The 26,072-nt window shown below is 30.7% G+C and overlaps 1 protein-coding gene across 6 annotated transcripts in view; it reads right to left on the reverse strand.

The window, feature by feature from the left end:
• Positions 1–4,310: 4,310 nt before the first annotated feature.
• LOC107439560 (homeobox protein Meis1) overlaps positions 4,311–26,072 on the reverse strand; it is a 271,514-nt gene continuing 249,752 nt past the window's right edge. For 3 of the 6 annotated variants that reach the window (XM_043052522.2, XM_043052530.2, XM_071184432.1), the window contains exons 9-11: positions 15,574–15,632; positions 9,702–9,788; positions 4,311–6,205 (exon numbers count right to left, since the gene is read on the reverse strand). In XM_043052522.2, the coding sequence (XP_042908456.1) occupies positions 5,967–6,205; positions 9,702–9,788; positions 15,574–15,632 (385 nt within the window). In that variant the 3' untranslated portion in view covers positions 4,311–5,966. The remainder of the gene's footprint in view (positions 6,206–9,701; positions 9,789–15,573; positions 15,633–26,072) is intronic. The other 3 variants (XM_071184435.1, XM_071184434.1, XM_071184433.1) reach the window with 1 other exon arrangement.

Consider the following 26,072-nt stretch of genomic DNA (forward strand, 5'->3'; position numbering starts at 1 on the left):
ATGACTGTTCCATTTATTTTTCGCTTATTAAGCAATGAAAAAAAGCCTGTAATTGATTAATAAATAAACTTTCGTTAAATACACGACTTCATACCATATTTTCATACATAATATGCCTATTATTCTTCTCAGACTTAAATACATCTTTGCCCTTTTAAGTTATGGATTTTCATACGTTACCATTATTTTTCTTACAATAGCAAAATAAAAGAAAAAAATTCTTTTGATAGCTGATCTGGGCTCTAAACCATATTATCAGGGGTTGGGTTTGCCACTCAATTACCCAGCTATTGAGTTAACTACAATTGTTATTTGTGTGGCAGAAACAAGCGAATGAAGACCACTGATGGGCAACTGAGAAAAGTGCTTGTTCCATTTCTTCTTCATGGCCACAAAATACCACCATTTTCATGTTCCATGGGCGGCAGCTAATCGGTCACTCACTTGCTCATTTGATGGATCGACATTTCACGTGACCACGTTATTCTCCACGCGAGTAGAGTTGTCTGTTTCTCAGGAAATTGTCGCCTGCAGGTTTCAAGAATTGTGTTTATTTTTTTTTTTTAGGAATCGTTTGACAAAAGAAAGATTTGTTTTCGACCGTATCAATAATCAGTTGAAGTTATGTATTCTTCTCTGCAAACGATCGTTCTATTAAACTCTTTAATTATTGTCAGATAATTTTTAATTATTATTGATTAATTTTAAAACTTTTTTGAAATGCAGCGTTAAATTAATTAGCAGGTAATTCAAATATTAAGTAAGTATTTTAGCAATTTCGTTTTTTTTCTTTCCCCATCTCATAAAAAAAGCTAATCACAAATCCCTTTCGATGCTTACGCACTCTTTTTATCAAAATCTGTTTATCCGTTCTCAATATGTACTTTCTAATCAATGTCCAAGATCTAATCTGATTCTAATCAAGATGTACTGAAATCTGACAATCCACTTACCACTTTACGATGGTTTGATGGGATTTGGTTTTTCTACTTCATATGCTTCTTGCAACTTCAAAAACCGATATTCTCTACAATTGCACCTCAAAAAACTTAATAAATTCCCAAAAGGCTGAACTTACCGTCTTACCTGACCTTTGGACTAAACTTCTTTGTCTTCAGAGTTTCATTCAAAACTATTACAAATGCATGAAAGAGAACGTTGCAACTTCATATCCATTGAATGTAGAATTGAGCTGATTTTATCGCCGTTGTTAAAATAAAAATAAAGTGTCATGGAATTATCAAAAAATAAAAAGCAAAAATGTTCTTTACTTTCATTTTGCGTAACCTGTTACATTGTTGTACTTTAACAAGCACAACAAGGTTTCAAAATATGAATCTTCCTTGAGACAGGAATTGTGGTTTTAGACATAAAATTTGCCGAACATAAAATCATTATTCCAGCAAATAAATGGTAAAGCTGGGGAAAACAAAGTTTCAGAATACGAATCTTCCTTGAGTAAGGAATTGTGGTTTTAGACATAAAATTTGCCGAACATAAAATCATTATTCCAGCAAATAAATGGTAAAGCTGGGGAAAACAAAGTTTCAAAATACGAATCTTCCATGAAACAGGAATTGTGGTTCTAGGCATAAAATTTGCCGAACATAAAATCATTATTCCAGCAGATAAATGGTAAAGCTGGGGAAAACAAAGTTTCAAAATGCGAATCTTCCATGAGACAGGAATTGTGGTTTTAGACATAAGACTTGCCGAACATAAAATTATTATTCCAGCGAATAAATGGTAAAGCTGGAGAAAACAAAGTTTTAAAATACGAATCTTCCATGAGACAGGAATTGTGGTTTTAGACATAAAATTTGCCGAACATAAAATCATTATTCCAGCAAATAAATGGTAAAGCTTGAGGAAAACATTTTTGTGGGGAAGGGGCATAAGTGGGATAGGATAGGAGTGAGCTGCAGATATATCCTTTGAGCATGGCGATTATCCTGCGGATGGTGATGGACTGGATATCCCCAGGTGTCAGGTTCCAGATCTCCATCTTGTCCTCTCAAGAGGAATTGAAATATTGACAGAAGATATCGTTGGGCGTTTGCAAACACTCTTTGTCAAAGTTTAGAATAACCCGGATGTCAAACAAAGATAACGGAAAATGTGAAGAAAAAAAAAATCATTCGCTGATACGAGAACTGTTTGAAGAGGGTAATATATATAAAAAAAAACTGCCATATTTATTTTTTTCTGAAGAATTATTTAGAAGTCATTAGATGAGACAGGTTATTTCAAAGATTTATATCGATAATTTGGTTTGGAAGTAATGCATTTTTAAATACTTTAAAAATGTTCTCAATGAACTCTTTGTTCGCTGCCCACACCAACTCCCAGAATTGCTTTTGTAGTTTCTTTCGGATTACTTGGTACTTCGAGCTCTCTTCTTTTGCTCATTGGATACTTCCATATTTTAGTCTAACTTTGCATGTATGCTGATTTTCTTTTTCAAATGAAATCCTAAAAATATATATAACATGCACATCTTGTTCTGCTTTTTAACTTTTCACTGCAGCCCCACTTATAACTCAGTTTGTTTCAACTTTCTTTAGACAACGCAAGAGAAGAATTTTTATTCTGAGATTTGAGCATCCGAAAATTATATTCACAAAATTTTTAAAGTATTTATTTAATTTACTTATTAGGATTCTGTAATAATCTATGTGTTAATGACGCGTTTTTAATGCATTATTCTCGGAAAAACAATAAGTTTAGTAGCATTAAGATAATCCTAAATGACTTACAAGAAAGTAATCTAAAGGTTACCATTCAAAATATTTATAGTTTCAAGGAATGACAAGAAATAACAAACAAAAAAGTATTGGAATTATGTTAGCTTAAATAATTGTGTGTGTCGGTATATGCTGTTCAGTTTTGTATGGGATGATACTGATTTCGTAGTGTTGATTAATACTTAGTTATTTATTTCTGTCTTATCCTTTATTAGAAAAAAAAATTCAGCTAATTAGAAACGCTATAGAAAGAGATTTGTAGGAACAAGCAAGACTACCAGCCATCTTCAATTTTGTGATACTTGTGTCAAAAAGTGCAAAGTGATTCTAGGAATCGCTGAAATTGAGTATATGAACTGTATATGCATAGATTAAAAAAAATAATTATTCAGAAGTAACAGAAAGATTTTTTATAGAATTACTTTTGTAAGTTCCTGATTCATGAATTTTAATATTTTTAACTTAGCATTATGACTATAGTTGGTTTTAGCTTGTTCTGACTAAATTCTGCTTGTTTTGATCTTATATTCTGCTCCTCATGACATTATATTTTGCTTTTTCTAACCTTACATTCTGCTTGTTCTGACTTTAAATTCTGCTTGTTCAGACCTTATATTTTACTTATTCTAAGCTTATATTATGCTTGTTTTGACTTTACAATTTACGTGTTCTGATTTTATTTTGTATTCAACTTTTTGAATTTTGTTTCTCATTTAACTTTATAACCTTCATTTTGATTTTGTATTTAACGCTTTCCAAATTTATTTTACATTTTCTACGTCCTGACTAATTTTCACATTCTTTACTTTGTGATATACCTATTTTAAATACATTTTGTGTTCTTAGTGCTCTGATTTCACTCGCATTTGCTTTAAAAATTATCAAAAATTTTTGGAAAATGTGATTTTTTTTAAAAAAATAGGTCGAATAGTTCTTGAGAAACGAGAAATTGAAATTTAAGACCATGACTTGACTTTTTTGCTCTATACTACACATTGGATTTTGTATTTGAAAATTACTTCGTAATGATTTTAAAATGATTATATCTTGGGTATTCAAAAAATTTTTAGTCATCATTAAGCTTAAAGATTAAAAAACGAGTTTTATAACTGTATGCAAAGTTCTTTTGGTTCGCAAAAATAGTAATTTTAAAATTTAGAGGCATAGCAAAATGAGCGAAAATCAAAATAAACATAAAAGGCAAATTTTTACGATTGTGACTGCTTCTCAAATTTTGAATACCAAAAATCCAATTCCAATTAAAAAAAAAACTGCATATTTACTAAAAAAAAGTATGTTTCTTGCGTCGATTTCCATATTTTAACTCTATCCCTAATAGTATTTACAATTTATATTGATTCCTGAAACTAGACAGAATGATAAATTTACTATGAATTAAAATTGAGATCCTTATTTTGCATCCACGTTTTGAGAACTATCTTTAAAATACATATAAATATTCTGCTTTATTTCTAACTGTTCAAAATATACATACTGTGCTTTGTGTACATTTTATCATTAGGTGTGTAATCACTATAGGTTAATTAAAGAAAAATAAGAGCAATATTTTGGGAACATGTCTTTATTTAATACATTTTTTGTAATTATTGACAACAAACCGCCAATAAAATGGCGTATTACAACACTACCTCACATACAATGCATTGCCACCTGTAATCTGTACAGAACAAGAACTGTGGGAGGGAATGAACATGCCACTTCCCAGTCACAGTTTTGTGAAAAAAAAAATTACACAATAATTAGAAAACCCACAAATATGAGTGGGTTAAAAAATTGACATGCTTTCAACAAGGGAAAAAAATTGCAATTGCTTTGCATATTTATATATATTTATATAACAAGTAAAGAAATCAGAAAAATTGCAAAAGGGAAAGACCATGCTATTTAGTGAATTTGTACATACGTATTGATGACGTATACATACGCATGTATCATACGGTGTAAGTATTTACATGCCAGTGTGTGTAACGATTATAATCGCATTATGAACGTATATTGTAAGGAACAATATCTCCATTTAAAACTACGTTTTAATTTTTACAGTTTTGTTTATTTTAAGTTTAAAGCTTGTTCTTATAATCGTTAAAATAAGCAAGATTAAACAAAATATTATTAATATAGCAACAAAAAGTAATAATAAAAGTAGCTGTGACGCTGAAAATAAATAACATCTGGCAGTTTCCCTTTTCAAAATTTCCGACTTGAATCTTCAAATACAAAATGGGTTTTAACCCACGTGAAACGTAAAAATCTAAATTTCTAAAAAGCGCTTTCGTTTTACAATTTTTTTCTTCCAAATGTACACAACAATATCTTTTAAATATCCATCATTGTATGTTTAATTATACTCTTTCTTAAATTAAAAAAAGAAGCAGTATTGCATCGTTTTCAATAAAGAGTTGATGGGGATCTTTATGTTCCATGATTTCGAACGTAATTATAATGCCCTTTTATTCGTGAATAATGAAAAATACAAGCTCCAATCACAACTCAAACAAGCTATCATCAGAGGGGGAAAAAAAGCAATTTAATTTCCCTCTAAACAGACAAAATACTATTTACAAAGACAACATTTTTTGGAAAGATATATCAAATTTATAAAGGTAACACTTTCCAAACAATCGACAGATTTTCAATATTGTTACTTGAAATGGGAGTTACCATTTAGAATAACAAAATAATAAAAGTTTATCAACTTAGAACATAATCAAAATGTGAGCAGAGTACTTGAAATGAGTCTTGGTGTCCGTAGCAGAGAAGTTTGCAACTCCTTTAGAACATTTAGAAGTTTTCAATTGATTTAGAATATCCAGAAGTGTGCAGCCTCTTCAGAATATACCGAAATTTGCAACTTCTTTGAGAATATCCAAAAGTGTATCGCTTCTTTGAAATATCCATAAGTTTGCAACGCTTTCGGAAAACCCAGAAGTTTGCAATTGATTCAGAATATCTAGAAACTTGCTCTGAATATCCTGAAGTTTGCAACTTCCTCAGAATATTCAGAAATGTTTAGCTTCTTTAAAGTATCCTCCAGAAGTTTGCAACTCCTTTCAAAAATATTGAGTCCCTAGATTATTGAGAGCTATTGAATAAAGAGGTAAATAATTATCCACAGTCCACACGGATTGTTTTAGCATCATTCATGTGAAGAGGGTCAATCATGGATACAAGAAGAATCATGGATGTTCGAGAATAAAGTGCTTAACTGGCGTGGATGTCCATAATGTGACCCCCGGAAGCGTCGTAAGGTGATCCTTGGGGTGGTAGTCCAGGATGTCCCATGGGACCATGAGCCATCATCATGGCATGGGGGTGTCCAGGTAGTAGCATAGCTTGGGAATGGACAGGAGAGCGTAATTGGGACATTTGAGAGTAACCTCCCATGCCTCCCATATGACCCATACCCATAGCGCCTTCACTACAGGACAGATTCTGCATACCTGAAAGAAAAAGAAATCATAAGCAAACCATACTAATGCCCTAATTTGATTACATAATTAAATTAGAGAGTCTTGTTACAGGAATTGTTGCTTTTAGACTGAATCAGCAAAGTGCTGCTCTATTATGCTTTTTGGCCATCGAATGCTTTACATAATAGTATTTTATGATATTTGTGACGATGTTTTATCAGTGTTAAGAGCTCTATAAAGGTTACTTTAAGTGTAGTTTTTTTAAGAGGACACTTAAAAGACTATATAGCATGCTTATGCAAAAAGTTTTTATTTTTTTAAAATTCTTAAGTTAATTCTGGAATGAACAGTGGTAGTCCTCATATATTAGCTATTATCTATAAATAGCGCTAACAGTTATCTATTAACAGTGCTCAAATATTAGCTACTATCTATTAATATAAGCTATTATCAGTGGTGGTCATACTATTTTTAAAAATAGGTAAGTACGGAAGAGAGGTAAAATATCGTCAAAAGTGGTAGAAGGAGCGTGAATATTTTATAATTCTTATTTATTGCTTCAATATTACACTAAATTAGCATCGTGATATTTTTTATTGGAATATTTTTTTTCATACACAATTTCCGATCGCGATTGTGAGCAAATGAAGTTATCATTAAGTCATTAAATAATTTTATAAGAGACTTAAAAATTGATTTATGTGCACAATTTATCGACTTGAATATTTATGTTTCTAGTTCATTATGGTTCGAATATTGTTGAGTAATAGCACAATGATTTAAAATGATCTTTGAGAAAAGTATCAATACAAATGTTAGTAAATGTCTAAAAACTTAATAGATGGCCAATAAGAAACACTTGCTTTAATTTATATAAGAGTAGCCTTAAATGTATAGTGACATTAATTTCTTTTATCTTCATATACTGGTTTTAAGAAAGCTTAAAATGGATGAACATAACTTAGAATGGATTAAACATTATTTTATTAAAGCCTTGACATTTAGAATATGGAACAAATTAGTTTCAATAATAACATTCTATACATTATCTGTTAACTAAAAAACTTCCCTCTCATTTTGTTTAGAGCACTGTCTGTGATGATGGTTACAAGGTTGAACTAGTTTAAGCAGCGGTAAATATTCCGGCCAGGTTTTTAACTCGGTTTGCCGAAATATATTTTAAAGGCTTCCCTTTCCGAAATGTGTTTTTCTTGTTTCTAAAGCAGAGTCTGTGGCAGGAATAGTTCTTTGGTTAGATGAACAGTACTGCACTATGTTTCCAACAAAAATTTGGAAAATATTGTTTAGTACTGTGTTTTTACTTTTGTTATGTACTACTTTAAACTAACAACAAAGCATTGTTTCAGTGACAGACTCTAAATTTTCAGTAATAAATTCTGACATAATTTCGAACTTTCGTAATTATTCAGTTGTCATCTAATTATTTAGCCCTAGAATAAAATAAAATTTAAAATTCCACTGCTAAGCAGCTTTACTGCAGTTGACTTCTGCTAAATCTATTGAAAAAATGAGTGATTTCTTAAAACAGTTAGCACGCTTGATTATTTGAATGCTTTCTAAGTTAGAGCTCCATTTCAGATTATTGGAAATTGAAAACAAAAATAACACTATATTAAAAATTAATCATTTAAATTATTGGGTGCATCAAAATCCAAAAATTAAATTAAAAAAATTATCCATATTAGGGGTTTCAAATTAATAATTAAGTGATTAAAAAAACGATATCGTAATTTGTCGAATCACTAATAAAGAAGGCGAGATTAAACATCAAAACCAATTCGACTGCCTTAAGAAAGCTAAGAAGTGCTTCGAATAATAACCTTCCATTCCTCTCCGCTTCCCCTGCAATCAAGTAGGTTTTGATATTTTCAGTCCCATCCTCTTCAGTAGTCATTCCTTATGTTTCGATAGCATTTTTTTGTCTACCTTACGTAATGATTTCCAACTACTAATATTTCATTTATTTATATCAAAAATTCTAAAATTATATATTAAAAGTGGTCATTTCAGAACACCCTATAATACTGAATATGCTACTGCTGAATACACATTTAAACACTGATTAAATTGTAAGTACTGTCTGTCAATCGCGAGATGAACCTTCGCCCTAACTGAAAGCAACCACACTGAGAGTTCATCTCGTGATAGGCAGACAGTATTGATTAAATTACTAAAAATAGCAATAAAGTGGAAGAACACTGCGACTTTAGGTCATTGGTTTGAAGAAATAATTTAATAATTTCCCAGGAATAATTTTCTCTGTTAAGAATATGACCAGAAGTGATTGAGGTGAAGAGAGGAAGTCTCCCTATTTTGTTAGTTCTTATGGAGGGAGCACATATGTTTCTAAGCTTCAAGCAATTGTTATTTTTTTATTTTTGTAAAATAAAAAATATAATAATCAATAAAGCATGGCGCAAAACGGTATAAATTAACCAAAAAAAGAAAACCTACAAAAATTATGTAAATAAAAGTTGCCTGATGTTGTTCCGTTGCTTCGATACTATTAAGGTATTTTAATCGATACAATAATTTTAAATTCGCAAAATTTTGAAAAGTATTCCCGAAATTTTAATTTTTCACTTAAGAGGACACTATAGCAAGGCAGAAACTTTTCGTTGCAAATTCTTTCACCTCAATTACTAATTTAAAATTTAAAAGAAAGAAAAAGCGAGTTCAGACAGACCTGGAGTAAGCTATGAAGTGTCAAATATTGAAGGGAAAAAAAATCAAAATGTCAAAATGCAAGCAAACCATTGAAACTATTCACCATTGAGTAATCCTAAGTACTCTTCCAATAATTTATTTTCATATTGATATTTCAAAACTTTCGTAACAGTATTCGAAACTTCATCGCTTACTCCAGGTCTGTCTGAACTCGCTTTTTCTATTCTTCAAATAAGTTATGGAGGTTAAAAAAAAAAAAAAATTTGTGGACGAAAAGTTCCTGCCATGGTATCCTGACCTCCTGGTGCTGTGTTTTTGTCATTTAAAGCAATAACCATTCAGGAAAAAAAAAAAACTTTTTTTTCCAAGTGGTTTTCCTTTTGTAGTATTATGAATTATTTTTCAATAAACATTTCAAAAAATCGATAGTAATTTTCAAAATTATATAGTTAAAATATGTACAGCAACTACCATGCTTTTAAAATTATATTCTTCAAAATACAATAGTGGCTAATCATTTTTTTAAAAAACATATGATTTTTTTAAACATCATAAAATTGTATTTTGAAAATGTAAGTCGCTGATATCATATTTTAAGGCTTATAATTTCTTCCAATTCAAATATCTTTTGTTCCGGTATTCAGTTATTATTACGAATCTCACCAAAGTTATTCATAAAATAAATAAATAAAATAAAATAAATAATAAAATGAAAAATATTGATATTGTTATTATTCTCAAGAAAATCGACGCATTTTTAATTTTTGAAGCAGAGAACGGTATATGCCCCCTTCAGAAGGGTTAGTCGATTAATTAGACAAGGGTGTTTGTCTCTGACCTGGTGGTCTAATATGCATCTGTTGGCCTCCGTCCATCATATAACCCATTCCTGCACTTTCTGGTCCATACGCAGCACCAGCTCCTCCTAACGGAACAAATAAAAAAGAAAAGGACTTTAGAAAAACAAAACCATAATGCAATTAAATGCCAGGGAATGACCCTAGCGACTAGAAACAAAACAAAATCCGTTCAAATGGTTGTAAAATAAAAACAAAATAAACTGAATATTGATGCCCATATATGGGCCTGATGGATGTGGAGCTGCGTATCGAAAGCTGTAAATTTTTTTCAGAATAGAAAAAAAGAACAAAAAACAATACAATATTCAACAAAATAATAATACATAATAATATAAACATAAATTATAGAAACAAGAGATATAACTCAATGCAAATCAGTTTTAGAGGAAAGTTTTAATCTGATAAAATATTATTTTCTTAAGACTGATCTTATTAGTATAAAAAGTGTTTTCCTAAGCACTTAGAACTCATATCTGCTCTTTCAACCCTAACTTTGTATAGATTCATGATTATATATATATATATATATATATATATATATAAACTCTTCGATGCAAATGGAAAACCGGTGTCCCTTTCATATATTTTTTCTGATGCTCTAATTACAAGTAAAAATATATTTTGATGTTTTTTAATTATAAAAAAAAGCAATCTAATAGTTACTAAAATTATCTGTTAGATTATTGGAATTATATTTGTACTACATTATAAAATTTAAAGTAATTTTTTTTTCCATTCATATTCAAAAATTTATCGTGTAGAAATTTAAATGATGAATAATTGTTTCTATTAGATTTGAATAACTGCACATAAAGGCAAATTTGAACAATTATTGTTTAGGAAATGAGTTGTGCTTGGAAGATTTAATTTTTAACGCAGCAAAAGACACCCGTGTTTTATACTGCTATTCATACTGATGAACCATTAAAATGCTAAATGTAATATATTTCACTTATTTTGTCCAAAATTAATACAAAATAATGAAAAGAATATTTAATAAACATTCTGCTTCAAAGGGTAAAATTGAATCATGTTTCTGTAAGCTTGAATCATAGCATTGTGTAATCAAGTATATAAAAGTTCATTTTGCACACATATTTTTTTTATCTTAGCCTCGCAATAATTCCTCAAATTCGAATTATTATGATTCAATAATAGTGTATGCTTGTTACATCAATCTCTTTATTTTGAGTGTCTCCTCAATTAACTGACAATGGAACAAATTAAACTAGAATGTGAAGCAAATTAAAGCCTTTTTTGGGGGGGGGGAATATAATTCAAATCTAATAATAATATCACGAATTGTTACAAACGATTGATTTTTATATTATTCCATGAATCGAATGAACACATGAAAGAAAAAAAAATCGAATAACCCACAATTTTGGTAATAGAAGCCCTAAATGGTTTGGCAAATACAGAAGTGAGCAGTGGTGTGGAAAACACGCCAAAAAACGTGGAACAACTTAATACAAATCGAAAAAGAGAGCTTTCCAATAATGATAAGTGGCTCATTCATCAATTTCTACAATAAAACAGATAAAAGTTTAGGGGCAAAGAAAGTTCTTTTTCTAAAAAAGAATATTCCTTCTCTATGGCTGTGTGCACGCTTAGGGGATTGATAAAGCATCCATCATGGAGCTGTCAATGTTCAGAGGCAAGTACGCGCTCTGGATAAAAGGGGGAAATTGCAAAAACACTCTCTTTTTGCCAGCCGTTGCCAGCTAAAAGAGGGATAAATGAATAAGTAAGAAGCTATTATTTTTAGGTTGGAGGAAGCTATTTAATGAGTCTGTTTCCATCTATTTGCATTTATGCGACAGAGACAAGAGTTATTGCTGAAAGCAAAATGGATAAAGTATTAGGACGGGCAGAAAAATAATCGAATTTAAAGTAGGTAATCGTATTTGAACAGGCACAAATATCAAATTTAGTCTTATGGCCTAAGAATCCTTCAGGGAAAGTTTTGAAATTTTGTATTTAATAAATTACATTGCTAATGAATAATATGGTTAAAAATCCTGTTAGGCATGAAAGCTGTCAGATAAAACAGCAAAAAAAAATTTAGAACTACTAGCGATAATTTTTATATTATAAAAAATATAAAAAATAATTCTGTGTGAAACAATCAGTTACGGAAACTACAATTCACTCTCTAGTACGGGCTGTTTAGAAGGTAAAGGTCTTTTGTAGTTTTGATAGCTTTACAAGACTTTTTGTAGTCCTGACTGATCAGATAATGGTTTATTGCAGTTCTAACGTTTAATAAGGCTGTGTCTAATACTTTCTGCAATCATGCCCCTAAAGAAGCTGTAGTTTTGTTTATTTATTTATTTCCGTAATATTAACTACAGAAAAAATTCTTGCATTTTAATCTTAACTAAAACTTAATCAAATAACTTAATAAACTTTCTGCAAACTGTTTAAGAAAACATTTATAAAAAGACATTTTAAAATTTTTTATTTAGTGAATAGGCTTTTGCTGTAATTGTAAAAGAAATTATGTAATATGATTGATTAGAAATTCTGTGCGAAATTCTAGATTTTGTTTAAGTTCTGTAAAATCATGCATTTAGTTATGGTTGTTTTGAAAGTTTTGCAGACATTACTTTTTTCCGAAAATACTGTATGTTTTTGTAGTTAAGATTGTTTCTGACAGTTTCATTTATTATTATTATTATTCATTAAATTATTTTTTTTAAAAGTCAATTTTGTTCTAGAAGTTCCTTCTGTTTTTGTTGACGAAACTGTGTAGAATATAAGGATTCATTAAAGTTCTGTTACTTTTTCTATTTTTTTATTATTATCATAATTATTATTTGATTTTCACTTTATTACAAGTTTCCTGTTTAATAATTCTTAAGATACAAGGAAGAATAACCTATTCAGGAAGATTTTTTTCATAGTAAATAAAGCATTAATGAAAATTAAGAGTGGTTTAACGCGATTTAATACGACTAAACCATTCAAGAGTTTCGGATTTAGATAAAATTATACTGAACATTCCTTGCAACGCGCTTTTTCATACAGAGAGGTAACCAATTTTTTTCTTGCCGCAGGAAAGCTATTAACTTGAAGTTCATAAAAAAATAGAACTAATGCAATTTCAATCTAAAATTGATCTATCACTTTAAGAGTTTCTTGCAATAGTTGATAAAACCTTAGTTCAAGAAATTTAGATTAGAATTTGAACACAGTCCCTGGTACAGCCAATAGAACTAAAAAAAAAAANAAAAAAAAAAAAAAAAAAAAAAAAAAAAAAAAAAAAAAAAAATCTCAAAAGAGCATTCTTTTTCCTAGCTTTTCTAAGCCTAAATTTCTCATTCTGAATCTATACAAAGAACGATATAAAAAAAATAAAGGGGGCCAGGACACTTCTTTCCCCTGGAGCTGTCCCGGATCCGGCAGGATGATTGATGCGTTTTCTAATGAGAGTGATACGAGAAAAAAAAAGGGGGTAGAAGAACTGGATCTCAGTTTTCTGGTTTCCAGCTTTCTAGAGTCTTTCCACCATTAAATGCAATCTTTACCCAGGATTGGGGAAAAAAAATACAGCGATCTTTTTAACTTTAGTCTAGTATTTTGAGATAAAATGGGCAAAAAATCTCATTCATAATAATTTTTTCACTTTGGTGGTATGATAAGGGGGCAGGAGTGAAGTTCTTTGTTTCTTTTGTGAGGTACGATTGAAAAATCTCGAATGTATTAAGCATGGATTGTAGGCAATGATGGATGGGGACGGGGGGGGTTAAGCACGATTGCTTTTAAGGTGTATATTTTCCATTAAAGTGTGTTTTCCTAAATCGAACATTTTGAAAAACTTTCCTTCTAACTAAATACTGGTGGAGGAATTCATATAGTGGAGTTGACCATTCTAACCTACTTAAGAGCTTTATGTACTGATGAAAAAATGTGCATTTATAAATTGTAATTTTGAAGGATGTTAAAAATAAATTACCTCAATGTATTGAACTACGAACATTTTTTCCCCAAGTGAGGATGGTCAAAAAATTATTAATTATTTATTGGTAATTGTTAAAATTAGGAGGTTCTTAATTTTAGGTTTAAAAAAATTAAAGAATGTAACTATTATATCGCATTTGAAGCTTAAAATTTTCTTAAGGGAATTATATTTTCATGGTTTGAAGATGTTCTATACGAAATATGGCTGATAAAAATTGTTTTAACGATGAAAATAGCTAACTTTTTTAAAAATAATTTTAACTTTAAAATTCGAAACCATTTTTTAAAACGGAATTATGAAAAGTTCCACAATAATAATTATTAGGGTATGTTCTAAAAAGAAATGGAAAAATAATCTTGAAATGTTCTAGAATAAAAGCCGAAAAGGGAAGAAATACATAATCGAAGTTTCAGTATTTTATAATTTATTCTTCCAAAAAAAAATATTAACAGAAATAATGATAATAATAATAATTGAAAGTATGCACTTTTATTTCAGTATATATTTTTTAAAGATTTTTTTGAGTATTTGTAACGATTTTGTAAAAAAAAAATGTATTAACCGACATTTGTTTTTGCTTATTGCTTGTATCGATGCGTAGATTTAAATATTAGTCAAATTAATCGATAAAATAAATTTATTGTTTTCACTTCATTAAGCGGGTCGGCAAAAACACCAATTTGAGGTAGAACTTCCATTTCCCTGCATAGTTAAGTGAACAGTAGTGAAAACACTTTTACAGAAGAGTTTTTCTTCCGGATGAAAACTATTTTCCTTGAACTGCAGAGAAAACAATTTCCTTCAAAACGCGTAGTGATATAGAAAGTTTTTGAAAGCCATTACGTACGTATTTCATTACGTACAAGAAGAAAGTAAATTTCAGAAAAATATGCTAAACTTTAGTTGTGCATTAATTGATTAACTTGTTTATATTTTTAAATAGAATATTTTCTCTTTTATTTGTCGAATAAATATTAATTTTGCATCAAATGAGTACTATTTCATTTATGGAAGATTAGCTAATATTGTACAAAAGAATTTATTAATTCACCCACAAAAAAAAGGATAAATTTTGTACCAATAGATTTCATGAAATCAACTTAGCTCAGATTCAAAATACTAATTAATTAAAAGTTATTATTTAATGTATTAAAAGTTAAAAATTACTTTTAAAATATTTTACTGATCACTTGTTATAAATTTTTACTAATCTTATTTATAATTTCTTTATTTAAAATATTTATTTACACTTTAAATTAATTTATTACATTAATTTATTTATTTTAAATGCTTGTTAGTTTATTAATTATTACTTGCGAATTAATGTATTTATTTGGACAAATCTTTCATCACATTTTAATTTATTATTTATTTATTATTCACTATTTAATTACAAAAAAAAACGTACTTTGCATCAAATTGTTTACTAATTCACTTATGATTGATTTACCAATTTTAAAGTAGATGATTTTCTCGTTCACTTATTGAATATTTTCTAATTTTGTACTAACTAATTGATTATTTACTTTAAAAAAAAGTATACATTTTGTAGCAAAATTAATTTATTGAATACTTTAAGTTCAGATATAAAACGCTTATGAACTCAATAGTTACAAATTAACGTACTAAATTTAACAGATATTGTTAAAATAAAACTATATTAGTTTTACTTTAATCAAGTTCATTTACTGAATTTAGTCGACTTTCAATATGCCTATTAGCTTAGTTACTACGTACTGTACTTAATAATGAAATATGTGTGAAATATTTTGTAATAATTACTTAAAATTAATCAAAAAATGTGATTAAATTTAAAAGTAAATAATTATTATATGAGAAATTTTTTAGGGGTCTCAGTTAAAGCTCGTAAAGTGAGGATGACTTACCTGCTCTGTTGGATTGATCGATCATGGGCTGTACAATTCGTCTTCTAGCATTAATAAACCTAAAATGAAAAAAAAAAATCAATAAAGATCAATAAATATTAAAATTAGTCTAACTGCAATGACTTACATACAATAAAAATCGAGACGAAAAATGAAATATACTCCAATCGTTTTGAAAAATTTATCAATTCAACAATCAATTTCAATTAGAAATTACTTATTTTTCAAGTATAAAATTAAATTTAAGAAAACCAATTTAAATTTATTAGTTATTAACTTCTTTTTAAAAAAAAGAAAGGTTTAAAAAAAGGAAAGAAATAGGAAAAACCAATAAAAGAAATCAAAGAAAAGCTTATTTAAATCTACTAGCAACTACAAATTTTCAACTAAAATGAAATATTTCATATATATATTCATATATGCATGTATTCAATATGCATATAAATTACTTTAAAAACGTCAAAACTACTGTCATTTAAGCTCTCAAACAGAGTTAGTTCAGCTTATTTTATTAAAGAATATGCGTTATTTCATTAAACAACAAGATTTCAAAGATAAATATTTGAAAACTATTTATAAAATCCCCCATTTAGAAAATCAATTTCTCGAAAATTTTGAAATTTTTTTGATTTGAAAGTATTATTTTTCTGTGTATCAAAAAGATATATCAAGATGAATAAAGTATGTAATGAAAAAGTTTTGCATGAAAGATATTTCAAGATGGATAAAGTAAATCAGGAAAAAGGTATATAATGATTGGCTGTAAATTATTCTATAACAATAAGTTAAAAATTATGCAAATTCAAAGGGTCACTTTTTATGCAAAATATGAATGCTTCACTTGGACATTAGTAAACAACATTTTAAATAGTGTTTCATAGAATATGCAAAACGAAGTACCTGACAAAATTAAGGGAAAAAAAGGCTACTTTAAGTTTAACTTAAAAAAAAAAAATACGAATTTTACTTTGTGATTGGCAAGAATCTTTTTCAATGCAAGAGAAATACGCATTTTCCGAAATTTTATCTGAGCGATTTATAAAAGAAAAAGGGGGAAAAGATGGGGAATTATGGGAAGAACTTTCCCTCCACCAATTCCCTCCCTTGCAGTCATAAAACGGTCAGCTGGTCATTTTTTCGTTTTATACGTCTGTGAAAGAGGCTTCCTCTATTTTCCTGGAACTATAGAAAGAGCAAAAAGGTCCGATCTTTGGCTCCCCATTGTCCGAAGGTTTGTAGTGGACAGTATCATGAAAAGAAATGACCAACTGTTCTCGCTACTTCCCGAATGGGGAAAAAGAGAATCTTTCCATTTTTTATAACCCTACTTTTCTTCCTTTTTCTTTCTTTCTTTTTCATGGCTGCTAGCCACTTCGTTAGCTGGGAGTTTTTGTGCTGTTGCGGGCGATCCCATGATGCTTTTCGGCAGTTGTGTTGACCGTCGATCATAAGGGCTCATTTTCAATGGATGAGTTTCAGAGCTAGGAGCGATTTACTAAGAGATGATGAAGGATTTAATAAAAAACAAATCCCCTTAGAATTAAAGAAGTAAAGAGGGAACAAGTTTTGATATTCTTTAGCATCGCGAAAATAAGAAAATGTAATAATATGCCCTTTTACTATATTGCATTATAGCTGTTATATAAGAGAGAAAAAAAAACCAGAAGATTTTACAAAGTAATATAGATTTAATGCAAACTATTGCACAATATATAGAATATTTGGACGTTGAAATTTTAACTATCAAAAGAGGGATAAAAAATACTAATCCTATACATTAGTTTTAGCGCACTAATTTGAAACATCAAAAAAGAAATATAAATAGAAAAACTATATTAAATTAATTAATTTAATAATTTACACATTAATTTTAAGAATTTTTAATCATTATTCGAGAAAGATAAAATACAACAACTGCACCAAATCAATTAATTTTAGGTATTTTCACATTTTTAGGGATTTTTAATAGTAAGTGGAGACTTAAAATGCAAAAACTAAATTAAATCAATGAATTTTAGGGATTTACACACTAATTTTAGGGATTTTTAATTATCGACAGAGGTATATGAAACACAAAATTATACGATAATAAGTATAAATTTAAATTGAGTACATTACGTTTGATTTGTGGCAGACATTAAATGAACAATTTATTTTATTATTTTCGTTATGGATTCTTGAATTCAGTTTTGATTGTATCAATATATACTTGAATAATATATAGGTTCAAAATATTTATGATATCAAAAATATTAGCAAATTAAATTAATTATTAATAATCATCGTAATTATTTAATACTGAGTTTAATAGTACACATTACTTATCCAAAGAGAGTGAAAAATAAAAACAATTTTGATAAGGATTTTTTTTAATGTAATTTCCCCATTTTGAAATTTTTTAGTACTTTACGAAGCCCAGAGACGAAAGATTCTTTTTAGAACCAAGCGATACTGTAAAATTCAGAGGATTTTTCTGCTGCAATCGAATGCAAAAACTACGCACAAAATGTTTTTGCAATAACATTTCAAGCTTGAAAATTATTACACGTTATAGTGGAATTGGTTTGACACTATTTTTTGACGATTTCAACCTTACTTCTAACATTAACAAACCTCTTGAAACTTTAGCATTGAAAATTAAATGGATTCTAATTCATGTTGTATATTCGTGTTTTCTAAATCAAATAAGGCAGAATGGATTGTAACTAAAAACCGAATTTATTGTGATATTTAAGCACAGATTCCAACAAACCTTATAGTAACTTTTACTTACAAAGCACTTATCTGAAAATCATAATAAGGAATAGTTTGATGAAAAATGTCACCTTTGGAAAGAGAGTGGCTTATCATTATAACATAACCAAGTGACGATACTTTATTTAATAGCAAACCAAATTTTTGGTGAATTTGTGTAATTAAACTAACTAACTAACTCCCTGGCTATTACAGCCCATGATGGCCTCACTAGCAATTTTCCTCCAAAGTCGTTTGTCTCTAGCTCTTTGTTTCCAGTTTCGGACTTTCAGAGTCTTAAGGTCTTTATCCACCTCGTCAAACCATCTCTTGACCGGCCTTCCTCTTTTCCTTTGACCCTGGCATCGCCCCTTAAATATCTTCTTAGTGCCTCTGTTTTCCTCCATTCTCTCAAGGTGTCTTAGCCATTGAATTCTCTTTGCCTTTACATAATTTATTATATCTTTTTCTTTAAGATTTTGTGTAATTATATATTTTAAATTTTATAATCAAGGCAAAAAAATTTATGATTCTGCGTCATTAAAAATCTTATATTTTTAAATAAGTAAAAAGTACTCATTCAAAATAAAAAAGGATGGGACAGGTTTCGGAATCGACTTGTTCCCGCTATAAAATAGAATATTAGTGGAACTAATAACCAAGTTTAACAGTCAAATCTAAATAAGAACCTGTTATTGTGAAATATATTTCTTTAAACAAGGGCACACTTTCAAAATTAATTTTGAAACAAAGGGTTTTGTGAATCAGGAAAAACTGGATGAAACCAGACTTTAATGAAATTCGGGAGTTCCATTCCGAAATCCCCGAATGGAGGGCTAAAAGCAATTCCCTGAGAGTGAATATATGGGTGCCATTCATCCTTCGATCCGGGAGTGGTATATCCGGACGGGTCTCATAAATCATGACCACAAATTGAATACCACAGCGGCATGAAAGGGAGATGAGTTCGCCTTATTCACGGAGCAGACCACATTGCTTAAATGGAAATTGGATGGATTTCCTGAAATATGAAGCCGACTCCATGCCAGTTTTTATTCCAGACTCAAGGAATTTTCTTGGAAAAGTTGGGTGAAAAATATAGAAATGTACTACTTTAACATGGTAGCTAAGTCTGTGTCAAACAATGATGCTGGAACTCCTATGGTTTGTAAGCTACGTAAAAATATCATTCTTCGACTAAAAATTATTTTTAAGGGAACATAATGGAGAGATTTTGCGCTTCATTGTACCTTCAAGTATAAAACTTGTGTTTAACGCAGATACTACAAAACAATATCGATTCTCCGCAGTGTTTGAGTAGGGCCAACAAGCATGAACATGCGGGATGCTACGTGAAAGTGCCAACTTTTTATATTGTGCACTTACACCGAAGAGCCATTACATTATGACCACCCTGCTAATAACATGTAGTACCACCCTTAGCCCTCAAAACTACTAGCACCCGTCGTGGCATTGATTCCACAAGGTGCTGGTAGGTAGTCTGAGGTATCTGGCACCAAGCGCTCACCAACTGGTCCTGCAATTCCCTCACATTGCGAGGGGGTAGCGTGGCAGCACGAATTTGGTTTTCCAAGTAGGACCACAAATGCTCTATTGATTAAGGTCAGGTGAATTTGGGGGCCAAGACATGACTTGAAAGTCACTGAAATGTTCCTCGACTATTCGACCATTATGACATGGTGCATTATCCTGGTGGTAAACACCATCCCCCGCAGGAAAAACTGTTGCCATGAATGGGTGAACCTGGTCTGCAACTATGCTCAAGTAGCTTACAGATGTCAGGGATTGTTCTATGAGGATTATGGGTCCTAATGTGCCCCACGAAAACATTGTTTCTGGGTGAGAAACAATGAAAACCTGCGCCCATTGTTATAGATGAAGGATGGTCATAATGTAATGGCTCTTCGGTGTAAACTTAGCATCCCGAACATAAAGTCTGCTCAAGTTCTATTGATTAACTGAAGTTCTGCATCGAGCTTACGAACGTGTATGCTATCTGAAAATGCAAAATCTTTCTATTTAGCACAATAACGTATCATCTCGCGCATTTACGTAAGCATGGTTCTGAACTTTACCACATGCATGCGTTATGCGCACGATAGAGATTCCTCAGACTACACTTGCTCAGTTACTACGTGCTGAAGCGTAAGTGTGGTACGCGAACGTGCTGAACTTCTCTTTTTAATGAATATGATAAAGTCAAGGATCTGATTTACTTTAAAAAACAGCAGGAATGCCATATCATGTATCAAGAAGTGCATGATTGAAATTAAATTAAATCATATTTTTAAAGGTTAAAAATTAAAATTGCAAAAATTTTCTTAATGTTTAACTGATACCAATCCAGCATAGTCATAGCCAACATTGTTGATAATTAAAAATAAATCTAATCATCGTAGCTAAGAATTGAGCTTAAGGTTTTGCCCTAAATGCAATCAAGGATAGTTTGATGTAGGAAGAAATCAAATTGGGAAGATTACGCAATTTTTCGTAGCATCCCTCACGTTTATGTACGTAAATTCTATGCAAGAAGCAGTTACTACAATACAACCTCGGTTTTCCAGAATTTTCCAAGAATATACGTACGGTGAGCTTGAATATATGCACTAATTCTCTCTATTTATTTCGCTATAAAACTACTTTTCGACAACGTCTATAATTTTAGGCATTCAAAAGTAATTGGGAGATTTGAGCAATATAGTTGTTGTAGTTGTAGTTTATTTACGTCGCACTAGAGCTGCACAATGGGCTATTAGCGACACTCTGGGAAACATCCTTGAGGATGATCCGAAGACATGAGCAATATAGGAATATAAAGAAATTCGTTTGCCGTGGTAGCCCAGTTGTTAGAGAATCTTTCTCTTGTCCGAAGAGGTTGGGGTTCGATCCTCAACTCCGCTAAGGCTTACCGAGTAGATGCGATATACGCGCTCGTAAAATCGAAAGTCATGACGCTAGTTTCTGAGCAATACCATGGGTACAGAAATCTAGAATGTTTCCTTCCCCATAAAATCTACATCTAAATTGAGGAAGTGGCCTCACGAATGAGTGTTGTTGCCATCTATCAGTAAGGTTCTGAGCCAAGACGCATTTTCTCCCTTGCGGTGTTCTCTTGTCAAACGAAAGGCGCCCATTCCTGGCTTAATTAGCAGAGCTAATGTCTGGTAATAATAATAAATGTTCGATTTTAAAAATTACAATATTTGAAATGAGGCCCGGGATATCCTGGTTGGTAGGGCACTGGGCTCATCAAGGTCAAGGATTCACAGTCACGTTAAATCTGTTGAGTCACAAAGTTCTCCTTGTTCGCATTACAAACCATACCTCTGGGGGTATTGATCCAGGAGTTTCCTTGTCATCTTGATTGGTTCAAAATTACAAGGCTACGGAGTTGAACATTAGTAGTCGGAAACCCAAAAATTTTGTATGCTGTTCAACGACGGTTATAAAATAAAATATTTAGAATGAAATTACAAATAAATAAAATTTTGTGACGACATATGTATATCTTATTTAATAAAATAAGTGTAATAATAATATTTGTGGATACGCTCAGAGGTTAATCGCGAAATGTGAGAATTTTGACACCTAAAATATGTACTGTTGAATCGCCTACGGTTACAGTCGACAAAATAGGGATTTTTCAAAATGGAGTTGAACACAAATGATGCCAAGTCTTTGCCTGAAGGAAAAAGAAATAATTTATTTTTTTTCGCCTTCACACAATTCCTTGAATGGAAAAAAGTGGCGTATTTTTAAAGCGCGTCAAATGGTGAAAAGACCCTTTAGCGACAAGATAAGACTGCGATGAAATATTTTGAGAGTGAATTCAACATCTGAAAATGATTCCTAAAAAAGTAAGAGAAAATATGTTTATGGCTTCGGGGCACTGGAGGGGAACGAGAGTTGGTAATTTCTCGCTTTACTGATGTCTCAGAAGTGTTGAATGTTCTTATTTACGGCTGAAATCTACAGTGTCATGAAATATATATTTCAAAAAAGTTTTAAAAATAATCCGAGACATTTGGATGAATCTTAATATGCATATTTTCAATAAGAACATCTTAACGAGGGGAGAAATGCCTGTCTAAACTCCCGATATTTTTCAGAAAGCCCAAATTAGAAAAATGTCTGATACTTCTTAAATGTTATTAAGTTTGTAGCAAAAACGTGTTTTATTGTATCAAGCCTTGGTCTTACAGAAACGTTTGTTCGATGTTCCGTGAATTATGCGATTTGTTCTTATTAAATTCGAAAAGAAAACGAATCTCCTCTTAAACAGCCCGAGCTTGAAAAAATGTCCGTTTTTGTCTCATCCTTTCAATTTTTATAAATTTGAATTAAACTATTTTAATTCTATACAATGTCTGATGCAATTTGTTTTCGTTAAATTCGAAGTTAAAACTAATCTTTTCTTAACGAGCCAGTATTAGAGAAATGCCTGCTTTAATGTCCGATGATTCTCCTTTTTATAAATTCAATTCCAACTATTTTACATTAAATAAATGTCTGTAAAATGCCTGATGCATTTTATTTTCGCTAAATTCGAAGTTAAATTGAATCACCTCTTAAAGATCCCACGCTAGAGAAATGTCTGCTTAATGCCTGATGCTTCTCCTTCCGAATAAATTCGAAGTTGAATACGGATTATTTTTAACCAGCCCACATCAGTAAAATGTCCTTTTTAAAAAGGAGAAGTATCAGAGAAATACCCGATGCTTCTATTTCCTATTAAATTTGAAATTGAATACTGATCTCCTTTTAATCAGCTCGCATCAGAAAAATGTCCTCTGCAAAAAGGAGAAGTATCAGAGAAATGCCTGATGCTTCTATTTCCCATTAAATTTGAAATTGAATACGAATCTCCTTTAACCAGCTCACATCAGAAAATATCCTCTGCAAAAAGGAGAAGCATCAGAGAAATGCCTGATGCTTCTATTTCCTATTAAATTCGAAATTGAATACGGATCTCCTTCAACCAGCTCACATTAGAGAAATGTCCAATGTGAAAAGGAGAAACTTCAAAGAAATACTTGATGCTTCTTTTATCAAATTCGAAGTTGAACACTAATCTCCTTTTAATCCAGTCAACATTAGAAACATCAATTAAGTGTCGAATGCTTCTCTCTTAAATCAAATTCAAAATTAAATGAGATCTCTTCCTAGCAAGTTTACATTAGTGAATTGCCTTTTTACCTGTATGATGCTTCTCGCTCTCATTGAATTCGAAGTTATTGAATTAGAAGTTAAAATTAATCACTTTTAAACCAGTTCCTATTAAAAATACGACTTTCTGATTTTAAAGTAGAATATCCTTGATACTTTTCTTGTTTTAATTATAACAAAAATTTACATTAAAGTAATATGCGCTGTTGCGTTTTAATTTCAAAGAGTAATAAATGCAAAAATGTGTAAGTTTTTTTCTCAGTTACTTAAAAAACAAAATAATATCATGAATTTAGTTTTTGCTAAAATATTTCTCTTACCCTCTTTGAAAGTTAAGAAGTTAAATGTACTACAGAAATAAAATACACACTCTCAGCATCAGTTCTTGAAATATCTTAGCTTTGTTGTATTCATAAATAAGAGCGATTTTAGTATCAGTCAAGATTTTAAAATAAGTTATAAATATGGACGATAACTTAAGTTATTGATGAGAATGCTTCACAGAAATTATTTTGTATGAATTTTAAATTTAAAACAGCTATCGAATAAATGTAAAAATAAGAGCAAGAAATGCAATTTACAAATATCGATTAGAAATTTGTATGGATAAAAAGTAATAAAAAAAAAGAGGAGTCAAAGCCATATGTGCCTTATATTTAGCCCTTTTATTTTACCGATACTCAATTCTTTTTCGAAATCGACTTTCCATTTTTCGCCGCGAATACTTTTTCTCCCATTTTTCCAGTTTCGATCATTTTTATTTTGCGCGAGGGTAAATTTTGGCGACCCAATGCCCCATGAAAAACCTTTCCCTTTTCCCCTTTCCAATACTTTTTGATATGTGTAGAAATCACAGAATCAAAGATATACCATCTTCCCCCCCCTTACTTTTTCCCTCCCCACCTTCCACAGGGAAAAACACAAATTGCAAAATCAATGTGACCGAGAACCCAGGTAAAGGATTCGAGGACACGGGAGAGGGTCCCGAATTTCTCACACAAAATCATCTCCCTTTTTTTTATGGGGTTGCCATGATATGGGAGCGAGATATTTGAAATAAAAACTAAAATTGCTCTTTCGCCAAAAAATAGGAGAAAGTATAAAATATAAAAATGTGACCTTATAACTGAAGATTTAAAGTATAATTCTGATTTTTGTCCCTAGAAATCATATATTTGATTTGCATTATATAGTACCACTTTAATGTTGATATTTGCACTTTCAAAATAAATTTGCTTTTCTGAAAACGCCAAGCAGTTGTTATAAGACTTTCACTATTTCAAATTTGTGTTTTGGAACTGTTTGGTTTTTGTTTTTTTAATGGTTTTAAATGGGTTTTGTTGCTTACTTGGGGTATTGGATGTTAATATATGTGTATATACACCGAAGAGCCATTACATTATGACCATCCTCCATCTATAACAATGGGCTCGCCCAGGTTTTCATGGTTTCTCGCCCGGGAACAATGTTTTCATGGAACACATTAGGACCCATAATCCTCATAGAACAATCTCTGACGTCTGTAAGATACTTGAACATAGTTTCAGACCAGGTTCACCCATTCATGGCAACACTTTTTCCTGCGGGGGATGGTGTTTACCAACAGGATAATGCACCATGTCATAAGGGACGAATCGTCATGGATTGGTTCGAGGAACATTCCGGTGACTTTCACGTCATGTCTTGGCCCCCAAATTTACCAGACCTTAATCCAATAGAGCATTTGTGGTCCTACTTGGAAAACCAAATTCGTGTTGCCACGCTACCCCCTCGCAATTTGAGAGAATTGCAGGACCAGTTGGTGAGCGCTTGGTACCAGATACCTCAGACTACCTACCAGCACCTTGTGGAATCAATGCCACGGAGGGTGCTAGCAGTTTTGAGGGCTAAACGTGGTCCTACATGTTATTAGCAGGGTGGTCATAACGTAATGGCTCCTCCGTGTATATACACACTTAAAAATGACAAAATATTTAGAAATGAAACGGAATACATTATCCGTATTAAAAAAGAAACAAAAGGCATAAAAACTATTTATATGGCTGAATTTACTTTATCAGTTGCGTATTTTTTACTAAATGTGCGGTAATAAGAAATATGATTTTGAAAACCAGAATTTCCTGTAAATCGTTACCATATGAAAGGAAAAATTATCAAATAAATGGTTTGAACACTGTATGCTTTGATTTCATTAATAAAAATTAGAAATTTCATTATCACAGTGTACGGTAATTTCACCTGATTTTTGAAAAGAATAAGAATAAGAAAAAATGAGAACACATTCTACTTATCAGAAAAATAATGTTGATTATAAGTATTTAGTTCGTATAAAAAACATTTATAACTATACATATTAATCATTTATAGAAAAATAACATTAGCTCCCTAATCTGAGAAAATAATTTGAAATACTACTACTAAAACTTAACAAAGGTTTTTTTTAAATCTGTCAATTACCTATTTCACAACTTAGGGAAACTTAAACATTAATCAAACTGAACGTCCAAATCTGATTTTCTTTTCAATTGACATCCAATATCAAGACTACGGAATGAAATAAAATTCCATCTCTTCCTTAC

The sequence above is a fragment of the Parasteatoda tepidariorum genome, chromosome 8 (genome assembly GCF_043381705.1).
Source record: "Parasteatoda tepidariorum isolate YZ-2023 chromosome 8, CAS_Ptep_4.0, whole genome shotgun sequence".
Taxonomy (NCBI): Eukaryota; Metazoa; Arthropoda; class Arachnida; order Araneae; family Theridiidae; genus Parasteatoda; species Parasteatoda tepidariorum.